Genomic DNA, 17,507 nt, shown 5'->3' on the forward strand with positions numbered 1-17,507 from the left:
GCAAAACTTGCTTTTTGGACTGGCCAAATGTTGTGCACATATATACTTGAGAGTGTTTTGTGACACAGCAGTTGTGTACTAATTGGAAGCCCAGGTTTGCAAGCAGGACGGAAGAACTGTAGCTCTTTGCAAATGTCAGAGAAGGAATGATGATGCTCCTTTTGAGGCCAGAGCTTGCTTTGAATGAGCCACTGCTGTCAGTGAAGGTGAGAGCCCTGAGATATCCTGAGTGAGCTTACTATCAAAGTCAAGTATTTCCATGACACCCTGTGGGCCAAATGATGGAAGTCTTGCTAGCAGAGCGTGTTGAGCCCCGGGCTCTTTACAGTATTGGCCTGATTTAAAAAAAGCAAACCATAACCCGCTTTGCATAGTGTTTCTTTATAAACAGTTAGGGAGCTGTCCTTTTTCTTTTTCCTTTTTTTTTTTCCCCCCATCCAAAAAGTGGATCTTTTCTGAAAGTCCTGAGTTACAGAAGAGGGAAGTTATAGGATGGAAGAAGCTGTTTGAGCACTTGGTTACTCATAAACAGCTCTTTGCTCTTTCTCCCCCTTGCTGCCCTGGAAATGTGTTTGACAATATCTACAAATACCTCACAGTCATCTTGTGGGGTACAGAAGTGACCTTTTGCAGGCATGGGGCGTATTGGGAACCGTCCTGGAAGAGCATGTGGGGCAAGAGGGTCTTGTACTTGGGCTGTAATTGTATGACTGAAAGCATGTTTGTGTAGCTTGGGCCTTCTGTTTGACTTTGGTTTCTTTTCAGGTAATGTTTTACTGTAATCTTGAATTTGACATATGACCTGATAGACTAATCTGCAGTTCAGAAGAAGTACAACCCACGACCTGGCTGGTCACTTTCTATCCTGTGTTCCCAAGGACCACTACTGGAGGTGATTATTAGTTGCTGACTGTTTATATGCTCTGTTTTTTTTCTGCGTTAACTAGAAGTCCAAGAAGGGAGCATGGACCAGCCCAGCGGAAGGAGTTTCATGCAAGTTCTTTGTGAGAAATACAGCCCTGAGAACTTCCCATATCGTCGTGGACCTGGTATGGGGGTGCATGTTCCAGCAACTCCACAGGGTTCACCTATGAAAGGTAGGGTTCTGGTGTTTCTGAGCATCTGTGGGGTTCTGGGTGGGATCAGTTTCTTGGTTGTTCTTGCTTATGTTGAAAGAAGAATTGCCCTGAATTGAGCAGAAAAAGAAACATCACGATGTATTATAATGTATTTCTTACTGAAGAGCTGAGAGAATGGGATCTAACAAAGACAGAAAGTTGATCTAGTGACTGAACCGGTTGCTGTAAAAAAACCAAGTTTCCCTAGCCCTGTCATTGCCAACATAACGGAATCAGAATCCTGCCAATGAAAGATGGAAATAAGGCCCTGTGTGCAGTGCTGCGTTCTTAGGGTTCAGCAGTCCCTGGAGCTTATCTTCTTCAGACTCGTGATGCTAACTATTTTATTAGTGGCTGCAACAACAAGTATTTTGACAGAGGTGGCTTAACAAATACACAACACTCAATCTAAATTTGAGGTTGGTCGTCATACTAGTGGTGTCACACAGTGCCATAACTTGCATCAATGCCTGCAGGTACAGAAGGAGTCCAGTATACACAGGAACGGACCATATTTCAAGCCAAGCAATGAGTTGTTGAATCTCCAGCTAGGCTGCTTTTGTGACAGGTGACTCAAATTTGTGGTTTGCTTTGACTCTCTTCTCAAGGCATCAAATGCTGTGTGACAGTGCTTATGCCGACCTAGTGGAGAAAATCCCCTCTTTCCTTTGCCTCTGACCTTGCTGCCATGAGGGAGTTTCAGACAGATGTGTGTCTGAAGCGCTGTGCTGCTCACATATGTCCTTGAGCCTCCTAGACTGCAGAATCTGTGTTGCTATTTCTTGCTCTTTGAACTGGATCCATTTGACACCCTTTAGTCTCCCTCACGCTCTGATGTTAGCGTTTGGTTCATGGTTTGTATGAATGAGCCTGAAATGCACATTTATCCCAGCAGAACTGCCCCTTCTTTGTGTAACCTCTTGCCCATCTTGGTCCGTGAGAGCAGTTTAAATTTCCATCAGGTCAATTTGTATCCTAACCATCTCCAAAGGGGAAAATAGCCATGGAGGTCAGCCGGGTGAAGTTTACAGTAACTGAGTTTGACAGAGGAGAAAAAAGGGACCAAGTTCAGTTGAGGATAAAATGTACTGTGTCGCTCAAAATTAACATGAGCAGAAAATTGGCCTGATGGAATATTCAGTCAATGCCCTCTCTCCTGTGTGTGAGCACCTGCTTACCTGAGCTGTTTGGATGCTGAAAAGAGGGCATGTTTGTAAGTCTTAAAATGTGACTGAGACGTGACTTATAGGTACGTCACGACTTATTCCCAAAGTACAATGCTACCCTTTAAAGAAGCTGAACGCTAGTGAGTCGAGAAACGTGAAAACTCTGATCGCTCCAGATAATTGTCTGCTGCTAGAATCCCTTCCTGGTCGTGTAGCTGTCAAGTATTAAGGATAGAGAAAAAGGCACACCTTTTTAGGAAAAATCTTGTTAAATTTTAATGGATTTTGATATTCTGCAGAGGTGGGAGAGCCATGTTGTATGTCAAAGAGTCTAAGACTGATGGCTTGGCTAAATGTGGATTTCTTGCATTGAAATTGTTTCCTGTTACAAATCCACAACTTTTAAATTTGTCATGTGTTGGCCTTAGCAAAGCAGGCTGTGATTGAGATCCAAGTCCTTGTGAAATAATTGTGAGAACATTTACCTGCCTGAGGAGGAACTAGAGCAAAACTGAAGCAGGAACATAAAAGGCAGAGTAGAGATTGAAGTTTTTCCAGGATGTCAGAATGCTAAACATTCTACATTGTAGAAAAGGGAAAACTTAGAGAAGAAATGTTTAAATACATCTTTGCTGTTACTAACCCCAAGCGGGCTAAGTACAGGAGGGTATGGCAGTCTGAGTCGGTGCAACTAACGGTCCACCTAGTCCTGTGCCCTATCTGCAGTAGCAGATGCCCGGGGAAGAGTGTCAGTTCTGGCAAGAACTGATGAGAGACGTACTATAAACTACAAAGGACTGGCCCGTCCTCACTGCAAAGTGGACAGAAATGCTGAAGAGCACTGATACTGAGTGGTACTTCATGTTTAGACACAAGAAGACTTCTTGATTGATGTCAGTCACTTGTCGTAAGATCCTTAAATAGGTGTAAATTGTGGAATTACTGGTAGATCTTGTATTTTGCTGAATGTCATGTTTGTTTGTGCTTGTTGTTACCTTCTGTAACTAAGCAATGCAATGCTGACCAGAGGGTGTCTTTTCTTTTCCCCTGTTTCAGATCGCCTCAACCTTCCGAGCGTGCTAGTACTGAACAGCTGTGGCATAACCTGTGCAGGGGATGAGAATGAAATCGCTGCCTTCTGTGCTCACGTGTCTGAGCTAGATCTTTCTGACAATAAACTGGAAGACTGGCATGAGGTAAAATGCTTACACGTGCATCTTTCTGAGTAACTTTGATGGCTATTACTATGACTGCAAGTGCATTGCAGATTGTAAGAGTATTTCGTTCATTTAAAGGAGAGAAATTTCCATTTTTTGTGGCCTCTTTCTCATCTTTGAAGCTAATGCTTATTTACTTTGACAACAACTGAGCAATAAACATAGTGAATTTAGGCACTTCAGTCCATTTTCCTCATGACTTATGATCTTGGCCTGTAGGTGACAAATATGTATATATATATAGATATGTATTTTTTTTTTTTAATTGTGCAAAGCACTGGAACTGGCATTTCTAACGTCAAGAGGTTAATGAGCAGTGCAGTTATAACAGAGTAAGAACCGAGGAGATCCGAGGAATGGGAGTTGATTCCCAGCCTGGCCACTGATTCTGTGATGCTAGGCAAGGTACTTATTCTCTCCCTGCTTTTGTTTCCCTGTCTGCAAAACAGGTTTAATAACATTTACCTCAAAGGATATTTCTGAGGCCTCATTAATTAATGCTAAATGCTACTGTAAAATCTTGTGAAGCACTTGGACAAAATATGCAAGATAAATGCAATGTAATGTAACCCAAGTAAAACAACTGCAACCTGTTCAAGTGTTGTTAATGATAACTCACTGGCTTATGCTCTGCTTTTGTGTTGTGTTTATTGTTGGAAATATGTGGAAAAGAACAGGGTGTGCAACATAAAAATTATCATATGTTTCTGTGTCATCAAACTCCCGTGTCTTTAAAGAGGTCGTGAACGCAGCGTTTGCAGAAATGTCCCAGCTCCGGCACAGGGATTACAAAGTCAGAAGTGGGATAGGTTTTCCTGTTCCTGTTATTTCTGTGTTAGCCTAGAAGTTACTAGCTCAGCGGGCGGGAGAGAGATCTTGGGCTTGTCTGTTGAGAGTAAAGCCAGGGAAGATGGTTTTGTGCTGAGGGCATATCTGCTAAGAACTGGGATGGTGTCTCCTGACTTGTTTTATTCTGACCCTGAAAGGCCCCTTCCCACGGTAATGAGGTGCTGCCTCTTACTCTCAGTGAGGCTGACCTCATGTCTGGTAAGCAGCTGGGAGAGCTGCACATATGCTTGTCACTCGCAGGCACTTAGGCTTTGCACCCTGCTATTTGTTCAGTCTGTTCAGGCTACCCTGGATGGCACCATTTGCCGGCTTCTGCGTGAGTTGCAGCAAAGCGGGAAATGAAAGGCTTTCCATGTACTTTGGCCCCTTCCTCCAAGATGGGATTAAGTTTTCATAGCCCATCCACAACTGATAAATATCTGACTCTTAAAAATTGCCAGCAGTGGGGATTCCAGATCCCCGGGTAGCTTGCTCCCATGCTTAGCTAATAACCTTGTAGTCTAAACTATGTAACTTAAGCCTCCCATGCTGTAATTTAAGACAGTTGCTCCCTGCTGTGCTCTCAGCAGGCACAGAGGAGCATTCATTGCTGTTCCTTCTATGACAGCCTTTTATGTCCATGAAGAAGAGCTTTTGTGTCTCCTTTTCCTATTTTAATATAATACTGAAAAAATCCAGTTCTTCCAGTTGTTCATCGTAGGCCATTTTTTTCTAGATCCTGTGTTGCTTTTGTTGCTCTGATGTCATTCCAGTTTGTTTACTTCATTCCTAAGGTGTAGTGCCCAAAACATGACATCACCTAAGATGAGGCTTCATCAATGCGAAGTGAGGCAGACCAATTACCTCCAGCATCACTTACACAACATTTGAATTCAACCTGCACATGAGACAGTTGCCCTTTGCCAGCAGCTGGGCCCTGTTGTTGACCTGTGTGTGTCATGGCCTGCCCCATCTCCTCCCAGCCCAATTGCTTTGTTGAGTGGAGCTCTCTAGCCAGCTGTTCTCTGACTCGTAATTATTTTCTGGATGAATGTCTTTTTCCCCGAATGTTAGGACTCTGACTGTCCTTGAGCTGAACTTCCATCTTACAGGTTTCAGATGGCTTTGCTTTGGCATCTAGCCTTGTACCACAATGTGATGGCAGCCTTTCCCACCTTAGTGTCACCTGCAGGTTAAGAAAATGCACGGCATTCAATTATTCTGGTCACTGAAAACATAATGAATGGTATTCTGCTAGAAGATTCCCTCAGTGTGTCTGCTAGCTCTGTGTTGAACTTTTAACTTACAGTGCTATCCCAGTTTGCCTATGCCACTGGTGTGTGGATGGCATCAAGCTGTCATTCCCTTATACTACTTCCCACTGAATCAGTTACCCAGTCAAAAATGAAAATTAGGTTGATGTCATGTGTTCTTTACGAATTGGTGCTGCCTGGCTGCTCTGTTCACTTAATCATTATTAGGTGACTACAAATTGATCACCTAAATAATCTGTTCCCGTATCTTTCTGTGTATTGGCACCTACGCTGATCACACAGTCCATTATGTATCCCATGCTCCAGAGCTGTACAGTTGTCATCTCTGGCTTTTCTTTCTCTTTCTTGATCTTTCTTCTTTACCTCTCTGCTAATTTGCCCTCAGGTGTGCATCTGTACACACAAAAAGAGAAAGCAGCCCCAAGCAGAGTGACCCGAACATTTAGATTGATTGTAAGAAAGCTGCTGTTTTCAGACTAATGGAATCAAATAAGAAATTCATTGCATGTTACAGTGAGCTTCTATCTGTCTTTTACATTGGGCAAAATGGCAAAGTCTGTGGCTAGTGGGGAGCAGTGGAAAGCTGAGCAAGTGATCAGAGTGTCGGTCGTAAACTCAAGAGATGTGCCTGTTGCCCCCCTGCTGAAAGAGGGATATGGCTTGCTGGCTCCTGTAACGTGCTGCTGCTTAAGCTTGGTGTTGAGGTGGATTTTATGACCTCTCCCAAGAGACTGTCTTTCTCTTATCAAGCTGCTCAGAAAGTGTAATTAAATGAACTGTTGAGGTGAATGAGCAATTAACCGATCAATCTAGATCAGTGAACAGCTGGAGTATGAATTACAGGTAGTTATCAAGGAGCCTTATTTTTTTCCCCCATATCATTTCTTTGGCTTGTGGTGATTCCGAAGGGCCCCCTTTTAGGACATGGGATATTATTGCATGAGGTCCGATTACTGCCTGATATGCATTTCTTTCTTTCTCTTTTTTTTCCCTCCCCACTTAGGTCAGTAAAATTGTGTCCAACGTTCCCCACTTGGAGTTTCTAAACTTGAGTTCCAACCCTCTCAGTTTGTCCGTTTTAGAGAGAAGGTGTGCTGGGTCTTTCGCTGGTGTTCGCAAACTTGTGCTCAACAACAGCAAAGCTTCCTGGGAAACAGTCCACACAATCCTGCAGGAATTACCGGAGTAAGCATGGGGAGTTGGGCGTAGAAAGGGGTGCTCGCTGCACGCAGGCCAAGGCTGGCTTATCAAATCACATGGTGAGGGTTGAGAGGGATGTGAGGATGCAAACATGATCGGTAGAGAAAAAAGGGATTTTTTTCCTTTGGGAGCTTGGGAAACTGGCCAGGTGAATGCTTTACCTTGTCTTAAAAGCTGAACTTGTGTGGCGCAGCAAAGCCCGAGGCTTCTCATCCAGATCTAATTACCAGAGGTGGATAATCACCCCAACAACGTAGGAGGTGATGAGCTTTCCTCTGAGTCAGTGCAGAATGAATGGTGCAGTGCATACCTGTCCTAATAGCTTTTGGATGGTATGTAAGTCTGAGGGTCTGGCCACTTGTCAAGTAATATTTCATGGTGCTTTTCTGTGCAAAGGTGTTGATTTCTGTGGCTTGGCCACGGTCCGCCTCGGCAGTGGCATTCTGCTTTTGTGAATGTCCTCCGTGGCTTCATTTCAATAACAGATTCCTCTTCGTACAGCTTTGTAAGTGGAGATGATGACAGAAGTATATCCTGTGTGGCCAGTGTACATTTCCCTGGGTCTAGGAGAGCTAGTTTAGTTGTCTGAAAACTTAGTGGGACCTGATCTTTGTTTAATGGGAAACTTTGGCAGAACCAGTGATGCAGGGAAAAAAAGTCATCTCTGTTGTATAAAAACACCTTTTTAAATTGAGCAGTGAGCATTGAGAGCAGGTACCAATCACCACTGGAGTTGGGTTGGTGGCTTGTTGGGCACAAATGTGGGACACCACCCCGAGCAATCTGTTACACAATTAATACTGGGAGGCTAGGGCAACATGGAGAGGTGTTTTTCATCTGTGGAGGAAGTTTTCAGATGGGAGCAGAGATGTAGTCGGAACACTCCATTTGGAGTGCTCAAAGGTCTTCTCTCTCAAATCACGTAAGAGCCATTACAGAAAGTCATGTTAAAATCACATATGCCTGTCCCTGTACCCAAGAGGGTAGCCATTTCTCAAGGTATGTTGAGATGATGATATGATCTTTCTTCCCCTGTGCAGCTTGGAGGAGCTCTTCCTGTGCCTTAACGACTATGAAACAGTGTCTTGTTCTCCAGTTTGCTGTCAGTCTCTCAAATTACTCCACATAACTGACAATAATCTTCAAGACTGGACTGAAATTCGAAAATTGGGAATTATGTTTCCATCACTGGACACGCTTATTCTGGCTAACAACAACCTCACAACCATTGAAGAGTCAGAAGATTCCCTAGCAAGGCTGTTCCCCAACCTGCGATCCATCAATTTGCACAAGTCAGGTGAGAGCCTGGAAACAGTATGCTTTTTGTTCTTAGCATAAGCGATAGTGGTTGATCAGAGCCTCTCTTCCTGGGTAGATGGAAAACATACTTGCTTTGTGCTCTTTGAAACTTTGGCCTTGGCGTGACTGCTTCTTAGGCCTGTGTTAGCAGTCAGGAGCCTAAACCTTTGGGATAGTTCTGTTGCTGTAGCAGAGATGAAAATGTCCAGTGACCTTTTTCCTAATTTATCCCAGCTTCTCGGCAGAAGCGAAAAACTGTTGAAAAATGTAGTCCCACAGACCTATCATGTTGAACTCCAGTTTCCTAACGGTGCTAATGCAGGGCCACGCAAGCAGATGTACTGAAGTGCACTGACCCGAAGAATGTAGTGTTAGGAGAGGAAAACGGGCAAGAAATCAACTTGCGTGTCTCTGTGGGCTTTACCTGCTGTTTTTGGTAGTTAGTCGTTATCTAAAAGATGAGTCAGAGTAGCATGGGCTGGCAGTTATTCAAAATGAGCTGGCAAAGGTTTTTTACATTAGTATTTTCCCTCTGTTTCCTGTCCCTGCCTCAGGTGCTCCTGGCTGGAGAAGGAGAAATAAATGTCTGGCAGTGGAGGGGATAAAAGAATCCCATTTGCCTTTTATTCCCTGGTTTATCTTGGGTAAAATGAGCACATGTGTAGGTATGTGGCATGTAAGAGCCGAGTGTTCATCAGCAAAAGCTGTCCATCATCTTTGCTCGGTTGTTGGAAGCTCACCACAAGTTATGCTTGGCTGCTTTTACACTTAAGCCCCAGAGAATTTTCAGCCAACGCTCCAGAAAGAGAATAAGCATTTGGCATATTGGGAAGGACACCCCGCACTTAGAGAGGGGGAGTTGCAGGGCAGCTCGTGAGGGCTGTGACGTGTTTGTGAGATGACACGTGCGCCAGAAGTTGTTCTGCAGGAGTACTTAATGCATCATCATCTTTTGTTCTTTACAGCTTTATATGCTGTGCAAGTGACAGCTAAGTGGTAGCCAAGGTAGAAGGTACTTTATTAACATGCTCTGCAATGTAAACATCAAGGAATCCCTATAATAAAAGCTTAAAGCTAACTAGAAGAAGAAAAGCCTGTTAAGCTGGATTTGAAAGCCCTGTCTCACTGAGGAGCAAGTGCTCCTGTGGTAAGCAGTTTTGCAATTTTGATGCCAGGTATTTGAGAAGTCCAGAGTCTGTATTACATTTTGATGTTTTGGGAGCTGAAAATCAGATAGAAATCCCAAAGAGCATGTTAAAGTTTTATTTATTTATTTAAAGGGAAAGCTGTGATTGATTTATTTATTTATTTAGTCATTTATTTTAAGGGACAGCAGTGATTTATTTATTTATTTATTTTAAGGGAAAGCTGCTGCACTCCAAAATTCTATCACGTGAAGACTCCAAACTGGTGTCTCTCTTTTGCAGGCTCTTTTAGCTTAGTGGAGATCAGGGATGAGCTAAAGATAATGGTTTTTAGTGAAGTTGTAGCACAACGGGGTCCTGAGGGGATGAACAGATTTTCCTGCCAAGGAGAATGCCATGGCTGACAGCAGGTTCTCCTTCGGTGGCAGTTGTATCTCTGCACTAGCTTTCTCCCAGGTACAAGAGCTTTTTTGCCCTCTGACTCTGAAGAGTGGCGGGATCCAGAGAGGTACTGGGCACTCTTTGGTGACTTTGTGCCCAGGGATCAAGTGGAAGAGTTCTCCTCCTGTCACAAACTTGTACTCAGTCTGTAAATGTGGCTGATGCTGATACCCAGAGGATGACTTTAGGCATAGGTGACCTTGGCAGAGGTGTTTCAAGTGCTACAGGGAAAGGAAACTCTCTCTGCCCACCTTGCACTCAGTGCTGTGATACAGGAGTTTTGCTTCTGCTCTGAAAAGAGCCCCTTCTTCTGAGTTGTGGTTCTGATACATGGTTTGGGCTTGAACTTGGCATTTCCTGACAGGCTTAGCTGAAATGAGACCCCTGATTTTGTTTGAACTGATGATTTTTCTGTTTTTTCACATTTTTCTATACTGTGTGGGTGAAGCTGTTGAATGTTGTTCAAAGAAACGAGTTTTCTAACCGGTGTTGCCAGCATAAGCTTCTGGAACAGTCATCGGAAAAGCATCGTGGTAGACATTTCCACAGTTGCAGCAAAGACCAGTAGTGTTGATCTCGCCACATAATCAGGGCTATACTATTGCTCAATTCTCAGATTTTTTATTTTACCCTCTCTGCTTGCCTTGTTATCCCCAATGTCAAGGCTTGAGGGGGCTGAAATGAGTTAAAGCCTTTTTCATTAAATGGCTGGATGGCTTCTGGGGCTGTTTTACCATTGGGTTGTGAGCAGAAATGGGACCCAAGGTGGTCATGTGTGTGAGGTAAAGGCGTTTGATGGCTATTTAGTGACGCCTAGAATGACAGAAGTCCCGATAACTTTAATACTTCTTAAGGCAGCATTCCTTTATAGATGCAGCCATCATAACTGATGCTAGTCAGTCCTTGGCAGTGAGGCCAAAGACTGAATGGTCCATAAAAAACTAAGCTCCCTAATCAGCCATGGAGATCATCCTTCTAAACTTACAAAACAGCATGAGAGAATTTAAACTACTCTGTCGTGTAAGCAAATGAAAGAGTTTTTTTGCAGCCCATCATGAGCAAAAAGTTGACTTCAAAAGCAAAAAGAAACAGCAGCTGACGCTTGCCTGTCACGTATGTTCTTTGGCTGTGTCCCATTATCTTGGATACATGATATATTATCTGTGTTTCTTAAAGCAAGTCTTTTCTTCTGAGCAGGTCTGCATTGCTGGGAAGACATAGACAAGTTAAATTCTTTTCCCAAGCTCGAGGAAGTGAAATTGCTAGGAATCCCTTTGCTGCAGTCCTACACCACCGAGGAACGCAGGAAGCTGCTAATAGCCAGGTCAGTTCTTGTTTATTCTGCTCAGCAGAAGTGTTACACGGCAATGAACGGCTGGGAGTGGGTAATCGGAGGAAGAGGCTGTTAGGAGATGGGGTTTTGTATTAATTCACTGCTCAGAAAGATTTGAGCTTTTTTTTTGTGTGTGGGAAAGTGAGAGTAGTGGAAATTTTAAGCCTAACTTCTCTACTCAGAGAATGTTTTGAGTCTCATACATGCCTGTGCACACGATGCATATATGTGGTGAAATGAAACTGCTTAGTTCTGAGTGTTCTTGGGAGAAACTGCGTGGAACGTCCCCTTTCTCTCGAGGGGACCGAGGCGTGAGCTACCTGTCAGGATTCTCCTGGTGTTAATGTTGTGGCACGTAGCTTTTGATGGTGACCGTCTTGGTGGTCACCCTGTCTGGGTTTCTTTTCTTGCTGACTGTATTTCTTGGTGTCTGCATGCAGGTTGCCATCTATCGTCAAGCTCAACGGAAGCATCGTTGCTGATGGGGAGCGAGAGGACTCGGAGCGATTCTTCATCCGGTATTACATGGAGTTCCCGGAGGAGGAAGTCCCATTCAGGTATGAATTCTTTGTCGTGGAATGGAGAGCAGTGACAGAAGGACAGCGAGGCAAAAGGAAAGGTGACTGAACAGATGATGTTACATGGGAAATCTGGGCTAACTGTTCCATGAAAAAAACATCCCTCGCCTTCCTCCTGTCTTGCCTTCCTCAATCTGTTTTAGTTAATGTTGTTACATTAGAGTGTTGTCTGATGACTTCAAGAATCACTTCTGTGTCAAATTTGGTCTTAAAGTGTCTGCATCAAGTGCCGTTAACAATGTGACTGTTCAGTTCATGATCTTCATTGCTTCCTGGCCTCCTCAGTGGCTAGCTTCATAATCCACCTGTGTTTGGGAGTCCCCAAAAGCCAGTACAGATTGTGCTCTCTGGTGCCAGGCCGGGCATCTAATTCTCTTGAACATCTGGTGCATGGAATGTGACTGGCAACGGGAAGCTGTCCCCTCACTTTCAGGCCCGCAAATCGCAAGTCTGATAGTTTTTCTTTGCCAAAAAAGTATGCCCAATGATCCGTTAATCTTGGTAAACTAATGAACTTTGACAGATGATGTTCAGTCAGTATCTTCTCTGTGCCAGCATCTACTTACTGCTTCTTAATGGGCTGAGGAAGGATCATGGAGCATCAACCCACTGCATTTACATGCCTTTTGCCCTAGAACCCCTATGTGCTTTTCAGACAACAAAGCTTCATAGCCCTTTCTTTTCAGAAAGGGGGTAGGACAAGAGCACATGTGTGAGTGTCTGGGGGGACAGACGGAGGTAGGCACAAACTGAGGTAGAGAATGTCAAAGGTATGGCCCAGTACGGATGACAAAGATTTGAATGGAATCTGGCTGGTGTTTACATTGGCTGGTCAGCTTTTCCCCCAGCTTAACTCATAGGTAAAATGTGTCTTGTTTTTGGAAAGCACTGCGTATGCGGCCTGCCAATACAGTAGGGCCACGGGAAGGCTGGAATGGGGAATGAGGGCATGGCGTTTTGTATGAATACTAATAGGTCCAGCGATTATAGTATTTGTTAAAGGCGAACTGGGGTCAATTCAGAGGTGAAAGGTACTAATGTAGGCCAGGAGACAAGACAGCTAGTGACCCCTCTTGTGCCTTTTTCCGAGGACAAGTCCTGGCTTGTAATTTTAGAAGCCCTTGAAGCAGAAAAATGGAAGGAAATATTGGAAGGTATAGTAGCAGGGGCAGAGAATGCAGGGGAGAGGAAGGGGAAGGGGAGACAGGGACTGCGAGCTCACGGTGCTGCTCCCAGAATGGATTATTTTCCGTAACATTTTATTTCTAAGAAAAGTGTTTCATGTCTCTGTGTTCATGGCTCTAGAAGGGGAGAATAATAACAGGGCAGCTGAGCCCAACAGCTGCAGCGCAGTCCTGCCCTTTGGCAAACAGGGCTTGGGCTGACCTGCAAAACCAGCCAGAAGAAGGCAAGGCAGGCCCTCGTGTTGAAAGTGGTGTATTTGGTGGCAGCCTCGGAGGGGAGCTAGGGTGCGAGCAGCCCTTTGATCCTCGTGGAACAGCTGTGCAGCCCCGAGCTCGGGAGGAAGGGTTTGTGCAGGAGAGGGAAGATAAATAAATAGCTGGCAAGCTTTGAATCTTTTCCCACTGGACTTGCATCTCTGGATATCGTGTCCAGGACCCATATATTGCTGAGAAGGATGCAGTGGGGTATAGCTTGAGACACGCATGATGCTCCTGTTAGGATGTGGACTTTGGGAACAGGCTGCGTGTACCCACATTTACACAATACCGCACACAACTGGGGTCGGTTTTCAGATGGGGGCTTACGTACGAAATTACTAATATCCCACCCATTCAAAAAAGCTGAGCCTTGGGATCTTGACCAACATGCTAACTCTATGCTGTTTTGGTAAGATACAGGAGAATTTCCTCCCCCTCTGATTTCTTGACCTTTAAACACTGTTACTGCTCTTCTCGTTGTCAATGGGCTCTTTGTCTGAATCCCTTCATCTGTGCAGTGTTTCCAAGAGACTTGTGCAGCTACTAAAGAGGGTTGTTCTGTTCTGGAGGAGTTGTGTGCTGCTACAATTTACTAACGAGGCTGTAGATGGTTTAGAGTGTCCCTAGTGCCAGGTTTCAGTTCCTGGACCCGTCTGCAGCAGCCCTATGTAGGAAGGAAACCTGTCATTCTTTGCAGAGGGATTTTGTGTGTGTTTGTTGCTAAAGCTTCCTCTTCTTTGCTCCCAAATCTGGTGTGATCTCTCTGAAGGTGGTTTGTAATTAGAATCTAATCAGGACACACGCATGTTGTTACTGGGGGTATGGCATCTGCATTGCAGTGCCACCTCAAGCGGAGGAAAAGGATGCACTTGGGAACGGAAAACTTGGGAGCACAAGCAGCTCCCCTCAAAGCTGTTGAGGTGTAGCGTGCGATAAGTGAACGGCATGCTCTCTCACGGCAAACCCCCCTGCTTGCATTGCATGTCTTCATGGGCTGCATCTCGAAGGGATCGGAAAGGGAGGGAAATGGAAAGAATAATTTCTCTCTCTGGATGTCGTGGGGTAGAAAGGAGCGCCAAGTGTACAATCCAATATTGGCTGTCTTCTTGAGTGACGTCTTTGCATCTGTGGGTTTTTAATGAGTCTTCTGCTTGTCTGATCTGCTGTTTATCTGCAGAATATCAGAGACACTTTTAGCCTGGCTCAGCTCTTCAGCATCCTCTGCTCTGGCAGCCACCATCTGCCAGGCTGCAAGGGATGATTAGAAAAGTCTCCAGGGTGCCTATTATCGGGGTACAAAAGAACTGTATGAGCAGTATGCCTTCATCCTTATTGATTTGAGGGAAGCCAGTCATCCAGACTCCCAACTTTCTTTGCAGGCTGCAGCTAGCGTATGAGGAGCAGGCTGTGAAGCTTGTTCTGCCTTTCCTTGACGTGAGAAAATTTAAGACAATGTTGCCTGACCCTCTACATATTTACAGCACTCATTTGGGTAACTTTAGCCCACTGACGGTACTTACTTCTCTCTCTCAGCTTGCTTGAAATTTGTCCCCCTCTTTATACTCCTCCACCATCAACCCTTGTTTACTGCAGTTTCCCTTAGTGCATGAATCGTGGCAGTACTTCTGGTCAGCACATGAGAAATCGTTGCTGGTCTGCAGCAGAAACCATGCTGCAAAGAAGTCCTCTCTGTCAACGCTGCATTGGCTAGCGCTCGCTCTTACTGTGGACAGTAGCCCGGTGGGTAAAATATGTGGAGTGTGTTGTCTCCTCTCAGCACTAATGGCTTTTCCAAATAAATAGGCCTGATCCTATCACCCAGGTGACTGTGAGAACAGGGCACCGGCCTGCTTTTGGACGCTTTGCCATGGTGAAGGCTTGCTTTGTCCATGAGACTGGGGAAATCCTAGTGCATTGTGGCCCTTACCTCATTTCCCGGCAGACAGAGGGTTTGCTGTTCTCCAGGAACATTCCTGCCTTCAGCAGGACTCCCTGGGGTCACTCAGCCTGCCAGCTCCCATCATCTCTCAACGGGGGCCATGACACAGCACTGATCACATTCAGCTCAGACTCGGATCGGGAACAAAAAGAGCTTTCTGTATGGCGCTTAGCGGAGAGCCTCTGAAACATTACCTTTCCTCAGCCGCTCTCGGTCTTTGTCATTTCAATCACATTGTGTTCTGTGTTGCCGTTTTGCCTCTTTCCCAGACAGGCAGGGGAGATGCAGCCTTGCCTGATCAGAGTGATACTGGCTGAAGGCGGCGGGAGGGTGAGACAGGCTTTCCATTGCAGGGGATGCCATTGTGAAGGACAGTCAGAGAACTTGGCTCCATGGAGAAAGTGATGGTGGAGTGCGTGGCTCTCCTGGTAAAATTCCCATGTTGTTTTAGAGTAGATGTGAAGGATCAGTTGGCAAGAAGTCCCCTGTTTATTGTCAGCTTCCAAACTGTGTGGCAGCTCACCTTAATTTGGTGATCTTGGTGACCCCGTGCTCAGTGGAGTGTAACATTTGGGACCTAGCTGACCTCTTGGAAAACAGCAGAAATATCTGAAAATCGGTCAGGCTGTGAAGCCACAGATACTGGGGATCTAGACTGAGGGCTGTATCCTTTGTGTGCGCCCTAGCTTGGTTCTGGCACTTTTTAGTGAAGTGTTTTCACTGGAGCAGGAGGCATAGAGCCTTGCGAGTGTAGCATCCTCTCTTTCTTCTAAATCCCGCTGTAGCCACATGTGGGGTTCCTGAAATTGTGGGAATGCAGTAGAGAGCTTTGCTGCTCAGTCTTGTTCAGGAAGATGTTTTGAGACCAGTCAACCCGGAACGTCTCAGGTTAGTGAAAACTTCACCTTCCTCTGCTAGATGCCTCCTCCCTAGTCAGACGCTTGCTTAGGTTCACATCGGTGCCACATGCGAAATGTGCATGCGCACCTGTGCAACTTGGGGACTGTGAGATGAGGTGAGTGAAGCGGATGGGCTTTCTGGGTTTTATTTTCTCCTTTTTAGCATCTTGCTTGAGAAACACTGTGTGCTTTGTGAAGTGTCACGCTGGCAGGGAAGAAAACGGGACTCGCACCATCCGGATTTATTCCTAACGGGTGGCTGTTCCGGTCATCAGACTTGAATCAGTGTAAATGTTGCCTCACATGAGGAACATTCAGCTCCCCAAAGCGTGAGAGATCGGTGGCAAATGGAGAAGGTGGCTGGGGTTTTGCTTTAGTCGCTGCTGGGTGAGAGACTTGTATGGAGAGAGGCACATACTGAAGGTGTTTGAATGCTAGCACAGCAATGTTCTTTACTCATGGGAGCCTCATCCGTCCTTCCCACCTTGAGTGAAGCGCCGGTTAAACTGAGAGGTGTTTTGGAAGAGCCATATGCCACCTAGTCACTGACATGGAGGATGAGGACAGCTCATTGCTGTCTGGGTTCTGGTTTTAGCTCTCGTCAGGGAGTTCTGGTCTTTAGATGGATTGCGCCTTGGAATCTGTGCTAACTCTCTTGTTATCTGGTCACTGTACTCTCCCTGCAGATGTTCGTTTATACTTTGCAGACTCGTAGCGTCCCTGGATGATTGCAGCTGAAGCGGGGTAGTATCATAATGTGAAACAGAAACTGACTTGCGAAACCTGCATTGGCCGTAGGAGCAATTGTACCATAACTCTGGTCTTGTTTAATTTTTCAGGTATCACGAGCTGGTCACAAAGTACGGGAAGCTGGAGCCCTTGGCAGTCGTGGATCTTCGGCCACAGAGCAGCGTGAAGGTGGAGGTTCACTTCCAGGATAAAGTGGAAGAGATGTCTATCCGTCTCGATCAGACTGTGGCAGAATTGAAGAAGCAATTGAAAACTGTAGTGCAGTTGTCAACAAGCAACATGCTGCTCTTCTACTTGGACCAGGAAGCTCCCTTTGGTCCCGAGGAGATGAAATACAGCTCGCGAGCACTGCATTCTTATGGCATTCGGGATGGAGATAAAATTTATGTGGAGCCCAGAATGAAATAGCCTCTTTTGACCTTGTGAGTGCACGCACGTGCACACACTTGATCCCACACACCCACACACATGCATTAAGGAGTTTTTGCGAGGTTTTTATTTCGGTAGGTTGGTCGAGGTTTGGTTGCGTTTCTGTAGCAGGTAATTTCTTGGCCCGGAGGGAGTGCCCTGATCTGAACCATGCCCGCCATCCACTGCAGGTGACCTTGAGGTGACAATTGACTTCAGTGCGTGTGTTTCAGTGTGTGCAATATCTTGACGTTTTTTTCCGATGCTCCGGTATACTCGTGATTTGGCATGAATGGTCAGTTGTTCAAGCTAAAGAATGCTAGGGCCTATAAGGGAGAAGAATTTGACCTGTTTTTTTTCTTTTTCTAAATTTTTGGGGGTTTGGCTCCACCAGAGTGCCCTTTGGCCTAGCTATCCGACTGCGGCTCGAGCTTGCTGAAGTATTTTTTTGCAGCTGGGTGCTGTCTCAA

At 45.4% G+C, this 17,507-nt stretch overlaps 1 protein-coding gene across 1 annotated transcript; it reads left to right on the forward strand.

Moving 5' to 3' along the window:
- Positions 1-952: 952 nt before the first annotated feature.
- On the forward strand, positions 953-17,037 carry TBCEL (tubulin folding cofactor E like; the record flags this gene model as incomplete). Its single annotated transcript, XM_082010035.1, has 7 exons — positions 953-1,097; positions 3,341-3,480; positions 6,607-6,788; positions 7,844-8,100; positions 10,886-11,012; positions 11,462-11,578; positions 16,719-17,037. Exons 1-7 carry the CDS (start codon positions 965-967, stop codon positions 17,035-17,037), a joined length of 1,275 nt encoding a protein of 424 aa, XP_081866161.1. The 5' UTR covers positions 953-964.
- Positions 17,038-17,507: the final 470 nt, after the last annotated feature.

Source organism: Phaethon aethereus (assembly GCF_964289735.1).
Source record: "Phaethon aethereus genome assembly, chromosome: 23".
Lineage (NCBI taxonomy): Eukaryota > Metazoa > Chordata > Aves > Phaethontiformes > Phaethontidae > Phaethon > Phaethon aethereus.